Genomic DNA, 24,042 nt, shown 5'->3' with positions numbered 1-24,042 from the left:
GTGTGATGTGTGCAGGTGTATATGAATGCGGTGTGGGGTGTATGTAGTGGATGGCAAAGAAAGAGATGGGGGAGATCGATGGAGGGGGGAGAGGGGATCGAGGCGGCGGCGGTAATAAAGGATGACCACTGTGGCGCACTTTGAGGTTGTGGAGCTAATGCAACTTTCGATAACACACACACCAAATGGTAGTGTCGACGTCGACGGTCCGAGTCGGATTACTGTGGTTGTGTCACAGTGACAAAGCAACGCGTGTGTGGGTGAGTGTGTGTATGTGTGAGACAGTGAGCGAGTGTAACAGAGACAGTGAGAGAGAGAGAGAGTGAGGGGGAGAGAGTGACGATGCAGAATTCTGGCCAGCGCGAGGGGGATTGCATGGCCAGGATGGGTTAGGGCGCGAGAGGGAGACGCTCTACAGGAATGGCCCAGGACGCCAGGATCATTCACCCCGTCCAGTCCAGCCAGCTCAGCCCAGCGCGCAGGCCACCAGGAGGAAAAAAAAGGTATCCATGGCCACCCATGCCATCCAGGGCACGGCCCGATACGCTGCCGGCGGGCGGCGGCACACCGGGGCGGGGCGGAGAGCATAAAGTGCGCGCGCACGCTGTTTGTTGTGACGGCGGCGGGTTTCGACGGCCGCGCAGCTTCGGGCGATAAAGAATGTCGGCTCAAATTCGACCAGAGACGGACAGCTTACAGCACAAGCGCGCGCATATTTCTCGCACTTAACACCGCTCTCACCCGTGTTCTCTGCTGCTGCTGCCTTGATTTTTGAACTCTGTTATAACCTCTCTCGGTCGTACCAACTGTCGATTGCCCGTGCAGTACAAGCCGATGTCGGAGCGGACAATTTTCTGTCAATTGGCCTCCCATGATTCATCATAATGAGCCATGTTGCACCGCCTGTCCGCGTAGCGTAAGCAACGCCGAGCGTACCGAGCAGTCTGTGTGAAGAGGTGGCATCGCACACCCCTTGATAGCGCGCGCTACGGGCAAGAGTGTATACCCTTTTCACCTCCTCCCCGTGGCCCGTGGATTGCACGAGGGCCGAGATTCCGGGGGTGCGAGCATGCAAGGTTATTGCTGTGTGTCTATGCGCGTCTATGCGCCGTCGTCTCGCCACCATCGCCCGCGATTGTGCACTCGCCCTGGCAATGGCACTGGCGCGCTCCTGCATATTGCATGCCGATCCTGGTATCCTGCCTGGGCCACAGCCAGTCCCGCCAGTCCCCGTTTTGGCCTCGTGCACCGGCCACACAGCATGCCACCTGGGTTTGCCCTGGTCGCCTGGCAGCAGTCGCGATAACGCGCAGTGAACCTCGAGGACACGAACGAGGACACTCTCTCACAACACCCCGAGACACGGCATCGTCATTGGAGAAACGCACCGCGGCAGTTTTTCCGCCGCCGTAAGTCCACTCGATCTCCCTCCCAGTGGGCCAGTAACGTCATGCTGCTGTCTCTCCCCTCGGACACTAAGCGCGGGCCAGGTCACTGGATCACTGGATCTCTGCTTGTTCTGGCGTTGCAAAGTCAGACAAGAGACATGTGCTCATGCGTGCTCAGGGGAGATTCAGGACGTCAACACGTTTGGTGGCAAGAAAAAAAAAACAAGTGTCCAAACGGGTCGTCCGTCTCCGATCTCCTATCCGCGTATCCGACCAACCAAAACAAAAATATCGCAGCAGATAGACACAGCAGCACACAGGGAGTTGGAGTAAAACGTGCGCGGCTCGAAAGCACCGCGCAACGAACGGGGACAGGACAGCACAGGGACATTGTTAATCGTCGCTCACATCAGGGTACAGACTACGTGCTTTACAGACATGTGGGAACGGGGTTCCGATGGCAGTTGTTTTAACCCATTGGCTGGCAGTCGCGCATTGGTTGCAAGCGAAACCAGGATCACGAGCGGCAACGGAGCGGCAATGGCAGCCACAACCGCAGGGCCCACCAAACACATCCATCCTTCGCCCTTCCCAGACGCCTCTCTCGCCTTCCTGGCCTGGGCCTGACCGCCCAGACCCCTCTCCCCTCTCTTCTTTCTCACACCCTCAGGAATAGCTGTTCACTGCCAGTACAGTGTCTGGCAGTCCTCCTTGGCAAACGCCAATCCACATGCCGGACACTTGCGCTGGCGCGATGCAATGCGCGAGTCGAGGCACCTGTCCTGAGTCAGCTGCGAACACTTGCCGCCGGCAGAGGAAAGCGATGAAAGCGAGGAACGCTCCATGGCTGTCCATGTGCCCTCCCGTGAAACGTTTACTCACGGCTTGCAGAACGTGTGCATGCACTTGGTGATGATTTGCTGCTTGAAGTTGAGGTCACAGCACGAGCAGCGAAGGAGTTTCTGAGAGGCCGCGTCAGCATCAGGCAACACGAGGACAACAAAAAAATGCGACACGCGAACGTGAGGTGCAAGTTGCCAGGTCAACGACATGTGTAGACCCGAGGATATGCCGGTGCCCAGGACACTCAAGGAATGTCGTCCACCGCAAACGCAGTCACACAGAGACCCTAGATGCCTACCACCCTGTACACACGGTCGGGCCGAAGGGATCGGCCACAAACGCGCGGATGCACAAGGTGGCAACACGTCGCTAGCACCATCTCATCGGTCTTGGCGTGTCCCTGTATCCCGCGTCTTATCGGCCGGTCCTCCATCTCCCATTCGCACTCACCAGCAGCTTTTCGCGCTCCTCTCGGATCTGCAATTCCTGTGCCGACACATTGCCCGCCGCGCTCGCCGACATGAGCGATTCGTGCTTCTGGCGCAGCTTGTCGAGCGAGCGCTTGGTGGCATCGGCCTCTTCTTGCAACTTGGTGAGTGCCTCCTTGTCGGCAGCAGCTTCTTGCACGCGCGTGCTCGCAAGCTGCTGAGCTTCGGCAAGCGCAGCCTGGCTTTGCTGCAGGCGGAGCTCGAGCTGGCGCTTCTCCGAGGTGGCAGTGGCGAGCTGCGTCTGCAATTCGAGCCCCGCGTTCTTGAGTGACGTCGTGCCCTTTTCCTGTTGCGCCTTGAGACTCCGTCAGCCCAAAAGCCCTCCCTCCCCTCATTGAAAACAACAACAAATCCACACTCACAATCTGCGCGGTCAAGGCACGCTCAACATCGCGGGCGCGCTCCAGCAGCTTGAGCTGCTTGTCGACGCTGCGCTGGGCAGTCTTGCACTCGGCCTCGATAGCCTCCTTGGCACGCATCGCCTGGAAGAACTTGTTGTCGGCCTTGGCCTTTTCGGTGCTGAGACGTGCCATGCGGAGCTCGCCGTCCTTGAGCTCAAACACTTTGGTGCGCAGGGTCTGCTCGAGCGTCTCCCATTGCTTGGAGAGGCCCTCCACCTCGGCATACAGGGCATCAGTCGACGCCTCGGATTCGGACAGCTTGAGCTCGAGTTGCGACTTGGAGGTGATGGCCTCCTGCAGGCGTTCGGCGAGCTGCTTGACGTCGTCGGCGACATCGGCAGAACCAAGGACACGCTGGTATTTGGACAGCGAGCGCTTGGCCTCGGCGAGCTCGGTGCGGACAGCCATCTCGGCAGCAGCAGCGTCGCCCGATGCCAGAGACTCGATTTGAGCTGTCAGAGCCCCCGTCTTGTCCTTGGCAGCCACCAGCTGCTCCTCGAGGCTTTTGACATAGTCGCCGTCGATGCCACCGTCGCCCTTCAGGAACGCCAGGAAGCCCTCGGCGCCGTCGTGCGAGGCGAGCTTGCCCTTGAGGCGGCGGACCTCGGACGTGAGGAACGATATCCGCTCCTGGCGGGCAGTGCACAGCGCCTCCACCTCCTCGGCAAAGCGCGACTTCTCAGACTCGCGTGTCCGACGCTCCAGGAGCTCGGCGTTCATCTCGTCACGCTGACCACGAAGACGTGCCAGGTCGGTGTCCTTCTTGCCCAGCTGCTGGCGCAGCGTCTCCACCTCAGTCCTGGCCTCAGCAACCACAGCGTCTCGGAACTCGAGGTTAGCGTCTCTCAACTGGTCGAGCTTTTGCTCGGCAGATTCGAACCGCGCTTGCAGAGTGTCCGCGCGCGCAGCCTGAGCGGACAGCTGAGTGAGGTACACCTGGAAGAATGGGGATTCTCGCAGCTGGCTCTCGGGAGGGTGGTGGGCTTGCAGTTTCAACCGATCCAACTCCTTGTTGGCCGCCACGTGCTGCTCGCGTAGTGTCTCGAGCTCTTGCAAACGGGAACCGGCAAGTTGTTCCAGCACTGCTATCCGTTCTGTTGTCTCGGCAGACGGCGGCGCGTTGGTAGCGTTGGAGGCAGCCGCCGGGGTTGCTGGTGAGGGCTCGGGTTCGCTCGTTCTTGCGTTCGGAGTCGAATGTCCAGATCCATTCGCCACTGGCTTGTTCGTAGCCCCCGATGCTTCCCGCTGGGTACGCCACTCGGCTCGCTCCTTGTCAAACTCCATCTTCTGCTTGTCGAGATGCTTCTCCGCGCGCTGCAGGTCGCGAAGATACGTGTCGCGGGATTGGCACAGGTGGTCAATCTGCGACTGGAGCTGGGCAGAGTTTGCGCGCAAGGTGCTCGATTCTGCTTGCAGTTGCGCAAGGCGTTGCTGCAGATCGGTGCCAAGGTCGGAGCGGCCCTTGCCAGCAGCCAAGTCTGCAAAGACGGACACTAGGCGGAGGGTCGACGAGAGGCGCAGTTGCAGGGCACTGTCTTGCTCTGACTGAGACGTGGAAGGGTCGGTGGTAACTGGACACAGTCAGCCATTGCTGGTCACAAAAGGGACGAGATGCCGCCTCCATGCCACGCCTCTTGACGCACAGTTTAGTAATTCAGCTTCTTGAAAGTCGTTGGGCTGCCCTGCCCTCTCGCGGACAGATGTAACAAGCTGTTTTTTTGCGTCAGAAGTGTGCACTGTACGCGCCTTGAAGCGCGCGCACGCGACACAACTCACCTGAGCCCAGCATGTCTCAACGCTTCGAAGGCTGTCCTCGAGTGCACGACGCTGGCGCTCCAAGGCGTTGGCACGGCCCTGCTCGCGCTCAAACGAGCGCCGGTAGTCGAGCATTTGGCGGTAGATGGCCTCTTTGCGCTTGGCCTCTACGACGCGAACCCAGTCCTCGACGCCATCTTCCTCTGCGTCGACAGGAGAAATGGGCGAGGACGCGCCGCCGGCAGCGGCGACGGCACGTCGTTTTGACGAGGAGGGGCCGCCATCTATTGAGCTGTCGCGGACCCGCTTGAGGTCGGCGTTCATGCTCGCGGGTGGTAGGAGGGTGGGGGGGAGGGATGAGTAAGAGAGCGTGTTGGTGAGATGCGCATGCGAGGTTGAGTGGGCTCGTTCGCTCTTGGGCTCTGCCTGCAAAGCCGCGCTCTGTCAACCACACGGCCAGGGCTCTCTCTGGCACAAGGCCACAGCGTGCCACCCAAGACGGGTTAATTCCGCGGCGTTATAAGCGCGTGGCACCGTCGACCCCACGCCACCCACCACCACCCACCACCACCCACGGCCCCAGGCGCTGGCACGAGAGTGGACGCGTCCCCGGGTTGTTGTTGACACCCATCACCGTACACCACCACCACCGTCAGTCCGTCAACCGTCCCTGCGTCGCCACCCTCTCTCCCTCCCACCTCTCCTCCATACCTCTCCACCCGCCGAGGGAGCTCAACAATGTCGGCGGGCCCAGCCCTGGAGGCGTCCTCATCCATCGACAACGGCCATGCGGGGCTGCACAAGGTGTCCAGCTCAATCACCATGGGCTCGCATGATGAGAACCAGGAGTCCGTACCCTTCTCAAGTGGCTTACAGCCTTCTATCTGCTAACTCGGGCTCAGGTTTGCGTCTCCCAGGGAGGAAGCAGACTACTATCGTGACAAGTACAACGAGGTCTTCAATGGCTTGACAGAACTGCAAGAGGAACTTGGTGAGCTCTGTATGGATCACTGGGCCGCAACCCGAACCGGGGGAGAAGGGCCTACGAGACACAATGCTGACCTGCCACCTAGATTCCTTTACGGCGTCGTCAAAGGAGCTGGAGAATGAACTGGAGGATGAGCTACAGCATACCGAAGCCCGGGAACAGGACCTCAAAGGCCGCCTCGCCGTTGCTGAAGGCGAAAGAGACGACTGGAAGGTGCGTCCAAAAGACTGATGACATGTTGGATTGGGCAACTGACGACACAACCTGCAGACCAAGTATCTCGATTTACAGAAGAGGCACAACCTCGAAATGGATAGACAGCAGGGCACGATAGACAACCTCACCGCCGAGGGGATTAAAGCGAGGGCCGCCTATCGCGACCTCGAAAATGGAAACGACCAGCTGGAGCGCAACGAACGGTTCGTCACTGATGCTCAATGATTGATGCTCATATGCCTCCCCTCAGCGTTGCAACTTCGTCTTTGCTTGATCTGGAGTCAAAGTACAACCGCGTCATTGAAGAGAAGACGGTCCTGGAGCAGGAAATTGTCCAAAAGCAAGAGGTGGAGGAGGAATGCCAGCGTCTCAAGGACGATGTGCGAGGTGGGTTCGTCACTCACAGCTTGTATGCTAACCCACCCAGACGCCAACAACGAGATTGCGATTCTTCGTGACCAGCTCGCTCGTATGGTTGTGCCGACGCCCCCGTCGTCCACTGCCCCGATGTCGCCTGTGCCAGAGCGAGTGTCGCACTCTCGAACCGGCTCTCGTTCCGATGCGGCCTCACCTACACCGACCGATAGGTCAGCGACAACTGAGCGCTCGGTGCGATCGGCAGCTGGAGAGCGCAGCGACCGGTCCACGACTGTCACTCCGTCCAATGTCCGCCCAAGAGGCCAAGTTCCTGGTTCCCCTCGGGTTCCCAGCCGCTCTGCGCTCCCCCCACTGTCCCCTTCGGCCAAACGGTCCAATGTGTCGTCTCCTTCTAGCATCCCCGCGCTCTCGCGGTCGACCACGACGCGTAACCTTACACAGCCGACAGTGTCGTCGGCACGCCGTGCTGCCGGCTACAACCCCTCGCCGACCACTCGTGCCAGCCAACATCAGATGACCAAGAACAAGGCTTCCAAGCTCCTTCACGATCTCCAGGCTCGTATCAAGACCACAGACGACAAGATCGGCAAGATGGTCAAGAAGGCACCCGCCCAGCTTGCACGCCGACAGCCCACGACATCAAACGCCTCCACCACTTCGGCTGCTGCCGCGTCGGCGACTGCTGCTTCTTCCTTGTCCGCCAGCACGATTGGGCGACCCCGCGCGGCCACCACGCTGGCCATGACTATGGCGACTCCCCGTCCAGCTTCTCACGCCGAAGACTCTGATGTTGGTTTCCTGTCCCCCACCTCTTGGGTTCTCCTTTCTGAGCCAGAGGACACTCCAATTGCTGCCCAACTCGCGCGTCCAGCACACAATCGCGAGGAGCCACCTTCGCCTTCCCGCACTGCCACACAACGTTCCCGTGGTCTCCCAACACGCCCGTCTATCCCGTCTCCCTTGGTCCGCGAGACCAAGGCCCGGGCCGGTCTGTCACAGTCGGTCCGCGGTGAGCGCCCTCCACCACTTTCCTCATCAATCGCTCGTCCCCCGTCGCGTACCCACACCCACGTCCGCACAGTGTCGCGGTCGGGCGCAATGTCGCCGTCCATCACGGCCCACGTCCGTCGCACCAGCGTCAGTACTAATGGCGACTTCTCCTCGCCACCTGCCTCCGCCTCGACTTTCCGCAGTAGCTCGTCGCGCCCTTCCTCACGTAACTCGTCCCGTGCTGACGAGCGCCCAACGGCTCGTGGTGCGTTCATTGGCGCCGTCGGCGCTGGACCTCTTCGAACCAACCGCCCCAGTCACAAGAGTCACGGTAGCCACAGCGGGACCATGATGGGCAACACCACTCCAAACAAGGCGTTGACCACTGCCGCAAGGCGACCTGCTCGTCGCAGCTCCATGGGAGTCGTCGAGACCGGCCAGCCGCCAACAGGTATCCCCGCACCCAGGACGAGCGTGAGCAGCTCTATCGCCCGACCAACCAGCTTGCACACGCCGCCACCACCCGTCCCGCGTATCCCGAGCCAGGTACTGCGTGAGAGCAAGAGCAGGCAGGAGAGTCAGCGCCCGAGGAGCCCTCCTTGTACCCTTCCTCTGTAAGGATGTCTGAAGATTAGACTAGGTAGTTTTATGTGGATACACCCCCCACCATATCGCACAGCCCCGGGTCAGTAGAACTAGAAGAGGAGCTTTCATCAGCTCCTCCGCGCGGAGATAGGGTCGCACGCATGCAAGGTGTCGAGGAGATGCCATGTACATGCATAGTGCCCATGAGGTGATGAATATATGTACAACAACTAGGCAATGTCCCCTCCATGCTGTCTTCTCTGTATTTGTGTCCGTGGGTGATGCTGTGCGGGTCAGCACTCGATGTCGGCGGAAGAAACCCACCTCTGCCACTCAGGCCTTTTTGCGCCACTTGCTATCGCGATGCCTTTCGTCAGCGACAGCTCCCAGCCGGTATCAACACGCACGCAGCCTCGCGCCTGACCTCTGCGTCGCGCCTCGCGTTCATCTCGTCCGCCTCGGCGTTTTCGCGGTCGGCCTCTTGCGTGCTGGGGAAGCCAATCCTCCAGAAACCAGGCGGCGTAGGTGGCTTTCGCCACGTCTCGCGGTGACGTGACACGCGGTTCTGGTGGTCTTCAAGGTCGCGGTGAGGGGTACGTGTGGTGCGTGCGTCTGCGTCTGCATCTGCGTCCTCGTCGCAGTCTCCGTTCTTGGACGGGCTGGTCGGACTCTTCCATGCGGGTCCTTGGTTGAACCGTGGAAGCGGGCCGACTGCTTCATAGTACTGTATTTGTCAGCTGCGGCTGTTGTGGACAAACCCGGTGGGGCCAACCCAGCTCACGTCTTTACAGCACTCGCAGTCGCCGCCGTGCATCTTCTTGCGCTCCTCACGGTTGCGCACCACGTCGTGATACTGGTGCGAAACGCCACCGTTCTTGGCCGGGTCAATCTCATACTCGTCCGTGGCAGTGCGCTGCAGATCCTCCGGGGCAAGGTACCGTCCGTTGCCCTTGTAGCTGGCGTACAGCTCGCGCTTTTCGGAAGTCGACAGACGGGCAAGCTTCTTCCGCTCAAGGGCACGCTCAGCGGGCGAGAGACCCTCGAGGTCGAGCGCACGTTTGCGCGACGTCGACCCTGGAGTCGACGGGTCGAGAAGACTTTCACTTGAAGTGGAGGGGTGGTTGATCGAGGTATCGCCTGCAGGCGAATCGACGTGCGTGACGGTGCGCTGAAGCATGGTCCGGCGGAGGTCCCCCGCTCCCGTGCGGTCACGCACGAGTGGCGTTTTGACAGCCGTGGCTCTGGCCGGGCTGGGCTCCGCCTCGACTTCTTCGTCAGAACCAAACGAGTCGCGGCGACGCAGGGGGGTCGTGCTGGGACGGCCTGTAGATGACTTGCCGCCCAACCAAGGTGTGACCCGCGTAGATTGACCAGCAAGACGCCTGGCCGTGTTTGTGACCAAAGGAGTTGAGGTTGAAGCGGCAGGTATGCGCATGGGCGTCGAGGTGGCTTTTGCTAGGCTGAGAGCCTTCCCCCTGGCGAGAGCCTCGGATGGGCGTTCTGGGGCTGAGACGCCTCGTGTCGGTCTTGGGGCAGGTCGAAGCTCCTCCATGACAACGTCCTCATCAACACGAGTCACCATGTGCGGCGAAGACTCTGGCCTAGGGGGTGGGAACGCGGGGGGTAAAGCAGACTTGGCTCTTGTAGGTGCATGCGGCGTTGGTGGCTCAGGAAGGACCGTCTCGGGAACAAGTGTGCCCAAGTTGGTTGTCGCCGCCACTTCGGTTTTCGGGGCTCTGGGGGTGGTATCCGGCTGCTTCTTGTTACCTGGCGTGTCGAGAGCTACGCTCGTGTTGCTGTGTTGTGATAACACGGGTGTGCTCGGCCTCGAGCTGCTGGCGTGTGACTGCGCTGCAGTATACGTTTTCCTCTCCTCCCTTCGACGCTGCTTGATCTCATCCCTTGCCTGCTGAACGGCTCGGTACTCCTTCCAGTGCTGTACATCCTGTCGATAACGGTTCTTCATGCGGTCGTACTCGGCCTTGAGTTTGCGGTGCTGCTCTTCAAGGTGTGCATACCGTTTGGCAAGCGATGTGGAGGACGGCGTAAACACCTCGGACTTGTGCGAAGTGAGCGAGTCGATGGCGGGAGTCTTGGTTGGCGTACGCGGTGTGGCGACGTTCGGGGACACTGGCATGAGAGCACGAGGGCTTCAAGAGTCAGTGTTGCTCCCAACAGCTGTGGACTTGCCTTCTGTCGCGACTCTCGCTCTTCAACTGGTCGCGCTCCGCAATCACAGCTTGCAACTGCGCATTGAGCTTCTCACGCTCGGCTGCGGCCTTGGCGTCGAGTTCAGATTTGATGCGCTCGAGCAGCTCATTATGACTGCTGCCTTGTTGAGCGGCTGCCAGCTTGAGGTCGAGAATCTCCTCTCGGGCTCGGTGTAGCTGCTCAGCAAGCGTATCGGCACGCGTGTCGGACGATAACCTTCGCTTGCTTTCCGCATCTAGAGAGTCGCGTGTGTCCTGGAACAGTGACGTGAAGCGATCCAGCTCGGCTTTGAGGACAGCGACCTCGTGGGCAAGAGCCTTCTCGCTGCTTTCCCTCTCACTGCGTCGGGCGTCTTTCTCCGGTGAACGGTCTCGCAAACTCCGCTCCAGTCGACCAATTCTCTCTCGTAGACTGGACGCAATAACGCGCTCTGCCTCGAGCTCGTCCTTGTGCACAGAGTCGATGTCGGTCAACTTGCGTTGGAGTTCGGCGACCTTCTCCGTCTGCACCCACAGTTGGCGGGTAACACGGCCGTTCTGCTCCAGCTCGGTGGTGGCCGCGGCATCTGCCGTACGCCAGAACCTTTCATCCTCGACGAGACCGGCGTATTCGAGTTGGAGGGCGTCGCGCTCGTTCTTGAGCTTGTTCACTTGGGCCGCGAGCGTTTCCTTGTCTCCATTGCGCGCGGCGCACTCTTGAATGAGGGAAGAACGCTCACGCTTCAAGTTGTCACACGCAGCCTTGAGGTTGGCCAGGTCATCTCCAAAGTCCGCCATCTGGACGTCAGCAAAGTGCAAGCCCGCAACCCTCGCACTTGTTGTTGAAAGTCTGCTCGTGTCAGTTGTCGGGTCATGGGAATGGTCAGTGGAGCAGGAGGGAGAAGACATACCTCCAAACTGCTTGATCCGGCGCTCAACGCCCGACCCGATGCTCTCCTGCTCGGGAGCGGCGGTGTGCTCGAGAGGGTCCGACATGGTGTTGGTGTTGGGCCCGAAGGCGCTCTTGTTTGTTGATGGTGAGAAGGGACGCGGTGGCCAACGGACAAAGAGATCAAACGCGTCCAGCTACAACTTACGTCAGGGAAGAACGCCCAACCAAACAACAATGCGACCGTGGGAAAGCTGAGTAGACTGGGATGTGGTCATGGCGTCCACCTACATTCAATGTTGTTGACTCTATTAACCACAAACCCAAGCATCTCAACTGACTGCCCCTCTGCACTCTCCCCCGTGTGCACGGGGCACACTAGTTTCAAGATGCGTATCCTAACATGGAACGTCGTGAGTCCACCAAGAACATGAGATACGAACTGACGCCAGAATGTGCTCCGCACCGTCCTCGATTACCATCCGTGAGTTGGAGGAAGGCAGAGGGGAAGCTAATAACAAGATGGTCGAGTATGAAGAACAAGAGCGTCGAGGGACTTTTGGAGGAGCTTGGTGCAGATGTTTGTTGTTTTCAAGGTGAGTTATCGCAGCATTTACAGTTCCTAATTCTTCAGAGCATAAAACGCGTCGACCCCAGGTGGACAAGGCCATGGCATGTCCCGGTCCTTACGACGCGTTCTGGACGTGGCCACGCAGCAAAACCGGTTACTCGGGTGTGTGTACCTATGTTGACTCGCGCGTGTGCGTTCCTCTACGTGCTGAGGAAGGTATCACTGGCCTCCTGCTTGAGGACAAGGGTGGAGCGATGAAGCCTCCTTGGACCGAGGAAGAGAAGATTGGTTGCTACCCCGACATATACACCATGGACCTCATGGACGAGGAAGACGGTACAGCGGTTGATCCCCGCAGGCTGGACATGGAGGGGCGCGCTGTGGTGTGCGACTTTGGGTGAGTGCCGACGACGTAGACAGTTCCCTAACCAACCAGCATGTTCGTCCTCTTCAACCTCTACTGCCCAAACGAGACCAACGAGACGAGGCGCCCGTACAAGATGAACTTTTTACACGTCCTGGAGGCCCGTGTCGCCAAGCTCATGGCCGCCGGTCGTGAGGTTATCGTTGCCGGCGACATGAACGTCATGAGCGCACCTATCGACTCCCGAGAAGGCGGAATACAGTCCACCGCAGAACAGCACTATGCCCACCCTGCTCGCCGATGGTTCCACGAGTGGCTGGCCCCCAATGGTCCCATGATCGATGTTGTGCGCGAGAGCTTCCCCGACCGAGAGGATATGTTCACGTGTTGGAATACGAAGATCGATGCCAGGTGAGTTGTCTGCTGTATTGGCCTTCTTCGTAGCTGTTTGACTTACACCCAGACCCTCCAACTATGGCTCGCGCATCGACTATATTCTCTGCAGTCCTGGTCTCCGCCAGTGGATTAAAGGTGGTGACATCCAAGCCAACCTGTTCGGCTCGGACCACTGCCCTGTCTACATTGACCTCCACGACAGCATTGAAACAGAGAAGGGTACTGTTTTCATCCGTGACCTGCTCAACCCCGCCGTCCGTCCACCCAGTACCGCGCCAGTGTACCCAACAGACGTCCCGCGCACTGCTCCTGAACCACCCCGCTTTGCCACCAAGTTCCTGGAAGAGTTTAGCGCCAAGCAGAGAACCCTCAAGAGCCTCTGGGCCAAGGCTCCAGCTTCGTCTGCGCCAAGTCCTTCGCCCGCGCCGTCTGAAGACAAGGACAAGGACGAGTCGCAGTCAACGCAGGGTGTGTCACAGGCCACCTCGGGACCTAGCACAACGAGTGGCTCTGACCGGCCACTTGGTATTGCTCGCGCAGCGTTCAATTCGTTGGATGCACCTTCGCTGCCATCTCGCTCCGCGACCACTGTCGAGACACCCGCTTCGGCTCCGTCCACTGTAATCTCGCCAGCCACTTCTGCTGCTGCTGCTGCTGGACCATCCAAGCGTCCTATAACTGTCGATTTGACTGGCGACGATGATGACGAGCCCAGATCGAAGAAGAAGACCGTTGAGCGGACCAGGTCGGCCCCCGCCGCGGACAAGGGGGGCAAGAGCAAATCCTCCAAGGCCGACACCAAGAAGACTGGTGGCCAGGCGAAACTTGCGGCTTTCTGGTCCACTCCAGCCAAAGTCGTCAAGGGCCCATCACTTCCCAAGAGGAAGACGCCATCACCCGAACCCATGCCCGATCCCGGCCCATCTCAGTTCGCTGATGTGGACAACCCTCAACCGGACGTCCACCAGGACGCGTTATTAGCTCAAGCCCTGGCCGACGAGGAATCTGAACGTGCCCGCTCACGCAAGGCGAAGAATGATGAGGCGGCACCCGTGTGGTCGACTCTGTTCGCCAAGAAGCTCCCGCCACTTTGTGCTGTGCACCAGCAGCCCTGCAAGGATTTCAGTAAGGGCTCAGTATCTTCAAACGCTAACAGCCTTCAGTTGTCAAGATTCCCGGACCCAACAAGGGGAAGCGGTTCTGGCTCTGCTCACTGTAAGCTTAGTTGACCTCGCTTCTGTAGCTGACAAGCAGGCCAGTTGGACCAGGCTATGACACGGGCCGCTCGTCGCGACCTCGGCAGGAAGTCAACCACGACTACCGCTGTGACTTGTGAGCCCCCCCTCCCCTTGCCCTGACCCCCCGTTGGCTTGTTCTGACCCCCTATAGTTTCTTGTGGGACTCTGCCAACTCGCGCAAGGAGCCGCCCAAGGTTGTGAAGAGCAGCTAGAGGACAGTCCGTTGGCATATGAGTGTAGCATAAGCATAGGAGGAAGTTGTATATACATTGGGGACCCACTGTGGATGGAGATATGACGTCAATGGCTGCATGATCCCAGGCACGAATTGCCACCTTCGGGCCCTGTCGGCTCTGCCATTCGTCATTGCGCTGTAATGGAGCACCCCCGGAGGCAGTCTAAGCAATGACCCGGGTGTCGCTTCTGCAGCTGCCTTCAATCTTCTGGCACCGTTTGTCCTTTGGCACAAACTACATCTCCCCCAGTTCTCTATAGACAGTACAAGAGAGCCCTATAGATTACACCACTCGTCGCGTATCCTCTGGCCAACACAACAGCGCTCCACACCCACATTTCCCGACGCTCGCTGTCGCCACCTTATCACCCACACACCCCCACAATCCCCGCCCACCATGTCCAAGGCTGGCGGCTACTTCCGCACGGGCATGTCCTTTGTCGACAAGCTTGCTGGCGAGAAGCCACACTCTTCCATCACCGACTGGGTGGAGGTCCTCTCGTCGGACAGGTACGAGGAGCTGTCGCTGGACGGCATCCCCGAGCTGGTCGAGAGCATCAACCTGCAGCGCGACGTGGGCACGACCGAGGCCGCGCGCGCGATTAGGAAGAAGCTCAAGTATGGAAACGTGCATCGCCAGCTCCGTGCCCTCGTCATCCTCCGCGCCCTTACCGAGAACGCCGGCAAGGGATTCCAGCACAACTGGGCCGACAGCCAGATCCTTGAGCGTCTCGAGACCATGGCCACGGACGTGAGTGGGCTGGGGGGGACACGGCGGCGGCGATCTATGCTAACAGACTGCAGTCGCTTCTCGACCCCAAGGTGAAAAAGCGCCTCATCCTCGTGTTCCATGCCTGGTCGCTGCACTATGCGGTAGGTTACTTCGATCCCATCAATGCGGTGCTAACCTGTCAGGATGACCCCCGCATGTCTACGGTTGCTGGCTTGTACAGGAAGTACCACGGCGGACCTGCTACGCGTCACGCAACCGTTGTGCCTGCTGCCAAGGACACATCGACAACATCTGCGGCTCCCGAGACTCCCTTCAGCGACCCGTTCTTTGACCACAGCTGGGAGCCCGCTGCTGGTCAGCGCGGCGCCGACACGTACACGGACCTGGCGTCGGCCAAGGCCGATGCCGAGGAACGCAAGCGTGAGCGTGAGGCGCGCATCGCTTTGGAGCACCGTGAGGCGGAGATTGAACGCCGTGAGCGTGATCTCAAGCGCAAGCAGGAGATGGCAACTGTCGAGGCTCGCCGCAAGCGTGAGGCAGAGGAGGAGGCCGAGCGTCGACGCGTCGCCAAGGAGACGCGCAAGAACCAGGCCAAGCAGCCCAAACGCCCCACGTTCAACTTTGACAAGGAAAAGCCCAAGATCATGGTCGTGGTCGCCGACGCGCTGCAGGCTGCCAACTCGCTCATCAACTCGTGCCGTCTCATCAACCGCGAGGTCGAGAATGTTACAGAGTCGCCTCGCGTGCAGGACAACCTCGACAAGGCCAAGGCTGCCCGTCGCCAGGTTATCCGCTTCATTCAGCTCGTCACTGACGAGGACACTCTTGGCACGCTCATCGACGCCAACGAGAGGATTGTCGTGGCCATCCAGCTGTACGACAAGCTGTCCAAGCCCGCGGCACTCGACTCGGACTCGGACCACGAGAAGGACCCCAGGGCCGCCGAGGACGCCCAGCAGGTCGAGCGTATCCGCCAGCGTCTCGCGGCGTCCAAGCTCGAGTCGCAGCGTACGGGCGAGCTTGAGGCTCTCCAGGTGGCCCAGAAGGCTCAGTCAGTCAAGGCTGCGGCTCGTCGCACAAACACGGCGGACACGTCCCGGAGCGGCAAGGCCCCTGCGTCAGGCGTCATGGCCGACCTGCAGGACCTCGACTTTGGCTCCATCTCCAACACCCGTGCCGGCAACTTGCCCCCGCCTATGCGTCCCGACTCGGATGCTGGCAGCTACGAGGGAGGGTGAGTTAACGTTCGTTCTTCTTATTGCCTGCTAACTCTACCCAGTTCGCTCTCCGACTTTAGCGAGTACGATTCGAGCGAGGACGAGTGGCAGCAAAAGCACAGTCGCCAAACCTCGCGCCAGTACGACTACGACTCGTATACGAACAAACACGCCTCGGGCTCGGGTGCTGCCTCGTCGTCGCGCCACCCCGACCCCGCGGCGTACGCTGCCCTCGACGACGATGGAGCCGGCTCCAAGGGTCTGCTCGACCCCAACGACCCCTTCGGCGACCCCTTCGCGGACGAGAACGATACGCCCAATGTCGAGAAGGTACGCATGGAGTGGGCTGCCATCTAGCCGTCTGGGTGCTCGAGAACTGGTAGTGTCTTCCATCCCTTTGTGGTTTAATGCCCAGGTGACCTAGTTAATTTTGGGGGGCTGTGGTGTAGAATGGAAGGGGTCCGTGATGCAGCTTAATGATGATGCGTGACGGGGGAGTTGCTGCTGTCTGCTCGGACAAGTACGAGTGTGTCCATCGGCTATCGTCGCAGACTACCTGTGGCAGCGTTGTTTATGGCAATGGGTTAAGCTCAGCTTCATGTGAGTTCTCGACGAGTAAGTACCTGCTGATCGTGCAATTGGAGTGACGGACAAATGTGGCTGTCTGGGACTGGGTGGGGGAATGGTTGCCGTCGGTTGAACCTTCATCGAGTTGTCTCCTCCGCTATGTTGTTGCAGTTGGTGGCAAGCGCCTGTGACAGTCCAATTTGTGGCGAGGTTCTTGCTTCTGATAGGTGGTGTGTGGCCTTGACGTTTGCTGCCAAGTAAGTCATTCGAGGGCATAAACAACCGTAAAAAAAGGAATACTTGTCCATCGTGCTGCTGTATTTTGGCAACCATCGCTACTCCTGCTTCACCGAGGCGGCTGGATTGCACCTGTAAATAACTTACACGTTACTTGCTCTGAGAGGGCGAGTGATTTGCACAACGATGCACATGAAGCGCTACGGTGGTGTCCGACGTGACCACTTAATAAATCTCACCGCCACTCGAATGGACCACGTCGTACTCGGCCCCAATTCCTTTATTTCCGTTCCTTGGCACAAAGGATCTGGCTGGACTCTGTAGCACGTCTCCCAAAGAATAGACAGTACGTAAAAGGAACCCTCAAGTTGAATGAGTTAGTCGTTGAAACTGAGGGGTACTGGGCATTGAGTGCGTAAACCACATCCGTGTGCCTACGAACAATGGCCCAACACCATTCCCCGCCCGGGTGTGCCTTCCACCCCATCTACCCCAATATCTCGCCGCATGGAGCCCAGTCCCGTGCCAGTTAGAATGAAGATGATACAAAGAGGCTCGTGCTGACCAGAAGAACGTTTAGTACGTACCAAAACGAGAGGATCCTGTGGCACACGCTCTATTTTCCTGGCGAGAATGCGGCAGTGGGCGGAGGATAATACAGGTAAGCAGTACCGCATGGATGTGCCCTGTGAGTAGACTACTACTGTCTCAAGGTGTCTCCTTAACGGTGTCTAGAGGAGTGGGAGCGCACACCACATACACAGCACGTTCTTTACAGACCACTGTGTTCAGGACCGTGCTAGCCATTACCCAGGTCCGAGACTGAGGTCCCGAGGAAGACGAAGCAAGGTACCACACACAACGAGCATTGTTCATTGTTCGGCACACTCCTGCACTCCAGCCCAGAACCACCCAACTAGGCTAAGGAACACACAAACCTAACATACTACGGAGGACATGTTGGTTCTAAAACCAAAATAAAATAAAATAAGTGCAGAGCTCACGCCGACGCTCCGGCCCTCCTTATCCACCGCCCGAGTGAGGCCGGAGCGGCTGCCCACAGCTTAGAGACACCATAGACACGTCCCAGTTGATGGAAGTCCAAGGGTGAACCAAAAAGGCCGTCACCAGCATGACTGGGAGTGCCACATCATGTCGCCCGCCGAGGTCACCCGTGGTGGTAGGACAAACCGGACAAACAGTTGCCGACTCGCGACTCGACATGGTTTGGTCCCCCAAGAGCCACCGTAGGCGCTGCGTAGAAGAGACTGCAAGGAGGCAACGTTGGTTTGTAGTGTCCACACTTGTGAGGAGTGCATGTCTTCCGATCTACCGCTCTCTTTGTTTATCTGGTCTACTGAAAAAAATATATACCCAACACACTGCTATACTGCTACTGCTCATTGTCCCCTTCCCCCCCGTTACTTCTTCTCCAGCGCGTCCGCCCCCCTACGAAGCGCATTCCGGAGTCCCTCGGCGAGCACGCCGCCGGCGGCGGTAGCCACCTGCCTTGCGACCTGGACGGCCTCGGCGGCGTCAGCGAGCGCGGCGGGGAGGCCCGCAGCGACGCCTGGCAGCGGGTCCGAGGCGTGAGCGCGGCCAAACTCGCGCGCGGCCCCCGTTCGGGGTGCGCGGGAGGCGCTGGAGCCGGCGTTGGCCATGAAGAAGGCCTTGAGCGGGCCGAGCTCGTTGATGACTTCCAGTCCTGTACCGCGTGCCCAGTTCATGAAGGGGTTGCGCGCGCCAAAGACCGTGTTGAGCTTGTCGACGGCCGCGAGCATGGCGTGGTTGGGCAGGTAGCGCTCGCGCGGGTACGGCGCGAGGGCAGTGATGCCGCCGACATCCGAGCCGACCGAGCGGGCCTTGTCGAGCGTGGAGGCGAGGACGCGGGCGTCGGCGAGACCGGCGTTCAGACCCTGGCCAGCGAGCGGGTGGGTGGTGTGTGCGGCGTCGCCGACGAGAGCCACACGGTGTGCCGTGTATGCGTCGGCGTGGGTGAGACGGAGCGGGAACGAGGCGACGGATGACGGCTGGACGCCGGTAATAACCGGAGGAAGGGGAGCGTCCGTCGGCTGGGCGTCCGGGAGAGCGGCGAGGATGCCCTTTAAGCCGTCGGCCGAAAGGGGAGCGTTCATGAGGTCGGCTGCAAGGAGTGCCTCCTGCATGATGGCCAGATCCTGCTCGGGAAGAGTAAAGCCGGCATTAATAGCCATGGTCAGAGCCGCCGGCTCGAGACGCTTGAGTGCAGCCGCGAGTGGAGGGGTGGTGGACCACACCATGGTGCTGGCATCCTCGGCGAGAGGCAGGAAGGCGATGGGTCCGGTGGGGAGGAAGCGCTGGAAAGCAGTGTGGTTTGGCCACACGGGGTCGGGACGGTGCTCGAGGGTCGCCACAAGACCGTGGGCGTTGTATGCGTGACCAAAGGTGTCAATCTTTGCAAACGTACGGACGGGTGAGTTTGGTCCGTCGGCACCAATGACGAGCGAGCCGCGCACCCACTCGTCGCCGATACGCAGACCGACCCAGCCGTTGCCCTCGCCGTAGCGCATCTCGGCCACACGGGCGCCCTCGCGCACTGTCACCACGCCCTCGGGTGCGCGCTCCAGTCGGCGGAGCAAGGCACGCTGGGTGTTAATGTTCTCGGTCATGCGGGCGAGTGGCCTGTCACTGCCGGGAAAGTGCAGCATGGGGGTCGCGTTCGTGTCCGGGTTGGCCCAGACAATAATGTCGTCGACGGCACGCGAGCGGTCAAGAGCAATGCCTTGCCATGCGTCAATGCCTACGTGTGTCAGTGTGTTCCCGGTCGCCACCGATACCCGGGAGAGTTCGAAACTCACTTTCCAACCACTCAATGTTTTCCGCGGTCAGCGACGACACGCGGTTCGACCATGGTCCTTGGTCGTCCCATTCGCGGACAGGCTTCAGCGAGCCGCCCTCGAGTAGCAGAATACGTGTCGTGTCACGGATCGTTTTATGTGAGACTGTGCCAGCGTCAGCAGGAGATCTTGGATTTTCATTGTCCGGGTATAGCACAGTTGCCCGGTGCCAGGCTGGCTTTGTCTTCACGTACCGAGGGCAGACGCGAGTGCAAGACCAGCGGGTCCGCCGCCGATAATGACAATGTCATAGGTGTTCTCTGCCGAGATACTTGGGATAGGCCCCAAGTCGGCGGGTGGTGCTGTCGAGTGAGTCGAGTACGCGCGGGCATACGAAGTTGCCCGACGAGCTGCGGCGGAGGGGACCGGGTTGAATGTTGGGAGCGCGGCAGCGACGCGTGGGATGCGCCTTGACGAGGAAGCGACGATGGGCTCAAATATGCGGGAGGTGCTTGCGATGCGTCTCATGGTGTGTGTGGGTGGGAGATAGGTTGTAAGAATGTGTACGGTGTTGGGGGGCGAGGGGAGTTATAATAGTGGAGGGAGATTAACATCGACCCATTCATGGCCCTTTCTCCAGACCGTGGGGTAAGCCACACTACTGATAGAATCCCCATTGCTCCACCCGCTGCACTGCGACAGGAACCGCGGCAGATAACGCGCGCCAGCGAATGCATGCTGATGCGCCAGCCTCGTGTCCCCAGGAGCCCCCTCGAATAGTGCAATTTGCATGGCTCCCCACACCCGCGAAAGCACCGCTTCATACGTGTTCGCTTGCTGCAGCGCGCTTACAAGACGAGAATGGCTCCCCCCCAAATAACTCGAAATCTCCATCCCGGAATTGTACAGAACCACACTTCGCGCCAACTTTCGACACGCGTGTGCGCGGCAGAGCGGCGCGGGGGAGGGACGGACGGGGGAGACGGGGGTCGGTGGAGGCAAACGCGGAAGCAAAATGCAACGCCGCACGATCACGATAGGCACACATCCAACACGCGGCAGGCGCCTAACGTTTGCTAACTGAAAGTGCAACCACACACTACACAGTTGGCACTTTACATCAACATTACTCTCGTTCCATCCACATCCACTCCTCAACAGCTCCTTTACAGCCCACCCTTTCCCGCCTGGTACAGATCTCGACCCTCGCGATCATGTCGGGTAACGAGCGCATCAAGGTAAGCTAAGGTTACACGTTGGCCAAGCTCACAATAACAGGGGGTTCAGGTCCACCGACCGATCATTTACGGCTCGCACGCCCGCCTCCTCACCGATGAAGAGAAGCTGAGCGCACCTGCTGGACGTGAGTGTCAAAGAGCCAGTGTAGTTTTGGGCCAGGATGGGGTGCACCTTGACACCAGACGAGGTGATGTCAGACAGCTGCCTGTCTGACATATGTCCGCCCCGGACACATGTCTGTTGTTGTCATGACGAGGTCACCTGTCTCGGCCCCATTGGCCGAACGGCTCCTTGGCTGTGTCAAGGATGAACCTCTGGTGGTATTTCACCTGCATCCTGGCTGCATTACCATGCTTTCCCTACGCATGGATCATTACTGACCATGCAGACACGCATCGCTGGACCGTCTTCTTCACTTCTGCCGCGACACCGCTGCCTGAGCCGCGCCCCGCGGGCTCTACGGGGCCCGTCCCCATTGACATGGACTACCTCCCTGGTGGCGCCGACGATCTGTCATACGTAGTCAAGCGCGTCGTCTTCCGCTTGCACGAGACGTACTCGAACCCCAACAGGAGTGAGTGGCAGTTGGTGGCCAGAGGCCAATATCACTTGGTCCGGACATCATGCTCTTGCTACGATGAGTCGTCGTCCCCAACCCTTGGCCTCTTCTATGGACCTTTGACTGACGGCAGTGTGCGAGCGACCTCCTTACCAGGTCACCGAGACTGGCTGGGGAGAGTTCACTGTCCAGATCAAGGTGACGTTCATCCCCGAGGCCGGCGAGAAGGCTCTGTCCCTCCAGCACCCCATCAAGCTGCACCACTGGGGAGAGCCCATCGACGTGCCTGTAGCACCCGCGCCTGGAGCCGAGGCCACCCCCGTGGGAACACCGGCCACCGACAAAGGAGACGGCGAGGGCGACGCTGCAGTCAAGGCCGAGGTTAACACCCCTGCTGCTGAGGCCACGCCTGCTGCCGAAGGCTCTGGTGCGACCACCACCGAGGCCGCAACTGGCACAGGCGCGGCGCCGACTCCTGCGGCCGACGGCGGCGCACCTGCAACAGCAGTTGGTACGCCAACTCCCGCACAAGCTGCTGTCCAGTCCATGGCAGCAATGTACCCCGTCCACGCCTGGCAGTACGACGAGCTCGTGTTCTCCGACCCGCCCGCCAACTTTATGTCCATCCTCGACGAAAACCCACCCACCCCGTTACCTGCGCGTCCCCGTCGTGCCCGTGACCAGCGTGAGGAGCACGACCTCAAGAACGCCGGCAGCACCAAGAAGAAGGCGCGTGGGTCTTCGACGGCCCGTGGCGGCGCAAGCCGCGCAGGGACCGACGCCCCAGAAGGTGGCAGCGGTACGCCGCGCGTTGTCGGTACGCCGCGGGCCGGCACCCCGGCCGTCATTGGAACCCCAGGCGGTACGGGAACGCCTGGAGCAGGGACACCTGGCATTGCCCCCGGCGTGCCCGGCGAGCTGGGCAGTGCGGATGTGCCGCTGGAGTTTGCGACCGACATGGAGAAGGGCGAGTTCAACCGCCTGACGGAGATCAGGATACGCATCGTGGAGCAGATGGACCGTTGGCGGTGAGTTTTTTTTGTTTTTGTTCTTGTGACTCCTAGGAAATGGGGCTGTGGTGTTTTACGGATACGGGAATCCGCTGGTTGTTGCTGGAGTCATCCCCGCGTTCCGGTCTTGCCTCGTCGGTTGCGCCGTTGAAAGAGCATATGCTTTTGCAACCCTGCGTCAATTTTCTTGATATTTCCTCCACCTTTACCGGATGTGGGTGGGTTTCGGGGACAAGCCAAAAGGAAATAAAAGTAAAAAGTCTACCACAGCCCCTCGCGTGACACCACGGGGTTGCGTGGCGAGGAACGAGGTCGCTTCCATGACGGGCCCGAGCAGCAATAGAGTTTGGCTTTTTATGTTTTTTATTTGCCCGTTCGTGTGCTGACGCCGAATTTCCCAGAGAGCGACTCATTGCGCAAGAAAAGGAGCTGGGTCGGCTCAAGGAGGAGATGAGGTGAAGCGGGTAGAGAAAGAGAGCGATCAAGGGGGATGCTTTCCTCTGCCTCCACGTACCCACACCCACCGCCACAAACCACTGTTCCGCAGGTCACGGCTCGCACAGGAATCCGTCCAGGCGGGCGTGACCCGCTAGGTTCGGAAACTGCACGCGGAGAACCAGTGACGCGGACAAGATTGGCGCGTGCTGCAGGCAGGCAGGCCAGCAAGTAAGCAAGCTCGAGCGACCGAGGTGTGGGCGACGGTGCTTTGGTAGATTAGACCGTTTGTTGTAAATTCCACCATCCAAAAATGTGACAAGATAAGACATCCAGAGCAAAGCGACGCACGCAACGTGGCCAAACGTGGTCGTCGTCATGCCTCGGGCCCGCAGATCCGCAGATTACACTTTGGGGTGTGGCCGTGTTCTCATGGAGGGTTCAGTTGAGCGCGGTGCCGTCAACGACTGAACACCGACATTTGGTATATGGCCATCGCGACACCCGCAACCGACGGCAACGTTATCGTGTCCCACCCACATGGCGAATAAGGCTGGACCGGCGGGACCCATGTGCCATATCGGCCATCCATAAGCGACTTGCGACCTGCGATCCTGCGATTCTGCGACCTGCGGCTGGCCTTTTCCCTAACGGGACCCGAGACCCGAGCGTTTAATGAAATGGCTACTCTCTCTGGTGCTGGTGTGGTCTCAGGCTGGAACACGACGACCGTTAATGAGAGGAGTGTGTCCTGCTATACCTGCTACACGCTAACGCCGGCCTTGGACTACTGTTTTTTTGTGGCTGCTTTTGCTGCTGGCATGGCATGTTACCCTGTGTAATCTTCATCCATCTCATCTCTTCCCGAGTGTTCCCCCGGGATGTCCTGGGTGGCTGGGGTGGGTGGCTGGCTGGTGGGCCGGTGTGGTGTACCGGACGTTGGGATCGGAGAAGAAAGGACGCGTTAAACGCTTTCCCATTCGGCGTGCTTGCCTCTTGTCGGCACACGTTTGCGTGCGTGCGTGCGTTCGATGTGTTCATGCGTGCGCGCGTGCATGCGTGCGTGCACACTGGTGTCAGGTATCGGGGGCAGTGGCGCATCCACTTTGGCTACGCAACTACGCACGCCATGGCCCCGCGCGCGACGGGCGACCTAGACTATGGCGATAGATTGGCCTGCGAACAAGAGTCCGAGCGTTCAGTGCGACCCGATGGCGCCTGGTGACCGGGCAACCTGGCGACCTGGCGACCTGGCGAGCCGAACGACCCGGGCCGTGTAGAACAGTCACAGAGAGCACTTAGAGGCCGAGGCCAG

At 59.7% G+C, this 24,042-nt stretch overlaps 7 protein-coding genes across 7 annotated transcripts; 4 read left to right on the top strand and 3 right to left on the bottom strand.

The window, feature by feature from the left end:
* Nucleotides 1–2,068: 2,068 nt before the first annotated feature.
* EHS24_008385 (uncharacterized protein) lies at nt 2,069–5,199 on the bottom strand (the record flags this gene model as incomplete). The annotated part of the gene is made up of 6 exons (XM_028623701.1): nt 2,069–2,165; nt 2,271–2,350; nt 2,682–3,014; nt 3,082–4,691; nt 4,764–4,830; nt 4,897–5,199. The coding sequence occupies 6 exons, from the start codon at nt 5,197–5,199 to the stop codon at nt 2,069–2,071; spliced, it is 2,490 nt and encodes an 829-aa protein (XP_028475675.1).
* A 414-nt stretch (nt 5,200–5,613) lies between these two features.
* Nucleotides 5,614–8,065, top strand: NDE1_2 (NADH:ubiquinone oxidoreductase; the record flags this gene model as incomplete). The annotated part of the gene is made up of 6 exons (XM_028623700.1): nt 5,614–5,723; nt 5,778–5,866; nt 5,949–6,076; nt 6,134–6,282; nt 6,330–6,466; nt 6,507–8,065. 6 exons carry the CDS (start codon nt 5,614–5,616, stop codon nt 8,063–8,065), a joined length of 2,172 nt encoding a protein of 723 aa, XP_028475674.1.
* Nucleotides 8,066–8,365: 300 nt separating this feature from the next.
* On the bottom strand, nt 8,366–11,217 carry EHS24_008383 (uncharacterized protein; the record flags this gene model as incomplete). Its single annotated transcript, XM_028623699.1, has 6 exons — nt 8,366–8,387; nt 8,440–8,756; nt 8,814–10,162; nt 10,236–11,019; nt 11,058–11,071; nt 11,133–11,217. 6 exons carry the CDS (start codon nt 11,215–11,217, stop codon nt 8,366–8,368), a joined length of 2,571 nt encoding a protein of 856 aa, XP_028475673.1.
* Nucleotides 11,218–11,499: 282 nt separating this feature from the next.
* Nucleotides 11,500–13,891, top strand: APN2 (Class II abasic (AP) endonuclease; the record flags this gene model as incomplete). The annotated part of the gene is made up of 8 exons (XM_028623698.1): nt 11,500–11,523; nt 11,563–11,594; nt 11,633–11,706; nt 11,745–12,078; nt 12,118–12,456; nt 12,509–13,656; nt 13,701–13,773; nt 13,831–13,891. 8 exons carry the CDS (start codon nt 11,500–11,502, stop codon nt 13,889–13,891), a joined length of 2,085 nt encoding a protein of 694 aa, XP_028475672.1.
* Nucleotides 13,892–14,311: 420 nt separating this feature from the next.
* On the top strand, nt 14,312–16,221 carry LSB5 (putative actin patch assembly and actin polymerization protein; the record flags this gene model as incomplete). Its single annotated transcript, XM_028623697.1, has 3 exons — nt 14,312–14,665; nt 14,719–15,881; nt 15,927–16,221. 3 exons carry the CDS (start codon nt 14,312–14,314, stop codon nt 16,219–16,221), a joined length of 1,812 nt encoding a protein of 603 aa, XP_028475671.1.
* Nucleotides 16,222–18,089: 1,868 nt separating this feature from the next.
* On the bottom strand, nt 18,090–20,012 carry COQ6 (putative ubiquinone biosynthesis monooxygenase; the record flags this gene model as incomplete). The annotated part of the gene is made up of 3 exons (XM_028623696.1): nt 18,090–19,447; nt 19,506–19,649; nt 19,739–20,012. 3 exons carry the CDS (start codon nt 20,010–20,012, stop codon nt 18,090–18,092), a joined length of 1,776 nt encoding a protein of 591 aa, XP_028475670.1.
* A 686-nt stretch (nt 20,013–20,698) lies between these two features.
* On the top strand, nt 20,699–22,751 carry YAF9 (NuA4 histone H4 acetyltransferase complex and the SWR1 complex subunit; the record flags this gene model as incomplete). Its single annotated transcript, XM_028623695.1, has 5 exons — nt 20,699–20,722; nt 20,763–20,847; nt 21,112–21,297; nt 21,416–22,310; nt 22,694–22,751. The coding sequence occupies 5 exons, from the start codon at nt 20,699–20,701 to the stop codon at nt 22,749–22,751; spliced, it is 1,248 nt and encodes a 415-aa protein (XP_028475669.1).
* Nucleotides 22,752–24,042: the final 1,291 nt, after the last annotated feature.

This window comes from Apiotrichum porosum (assembly GCF_003942205.1).
Source record: "Apiotrichum porosum strain DSM 27194 chromosome Unknown scaffold_7, whole genome shotgun sequence".
Lineage (NCBI taxonomy): Eukaryota > Fungi > Basidiomycota > Tremellomycetes > Trichosporonales > Trichosporonaceae > Apiotrichum > Apiotrichum porosum.
The sequence above is the reverse complement of the archived record's forward strand: the minus strand, read 5'-3'. Positions and strand labels throughout refer to the sequence as shown.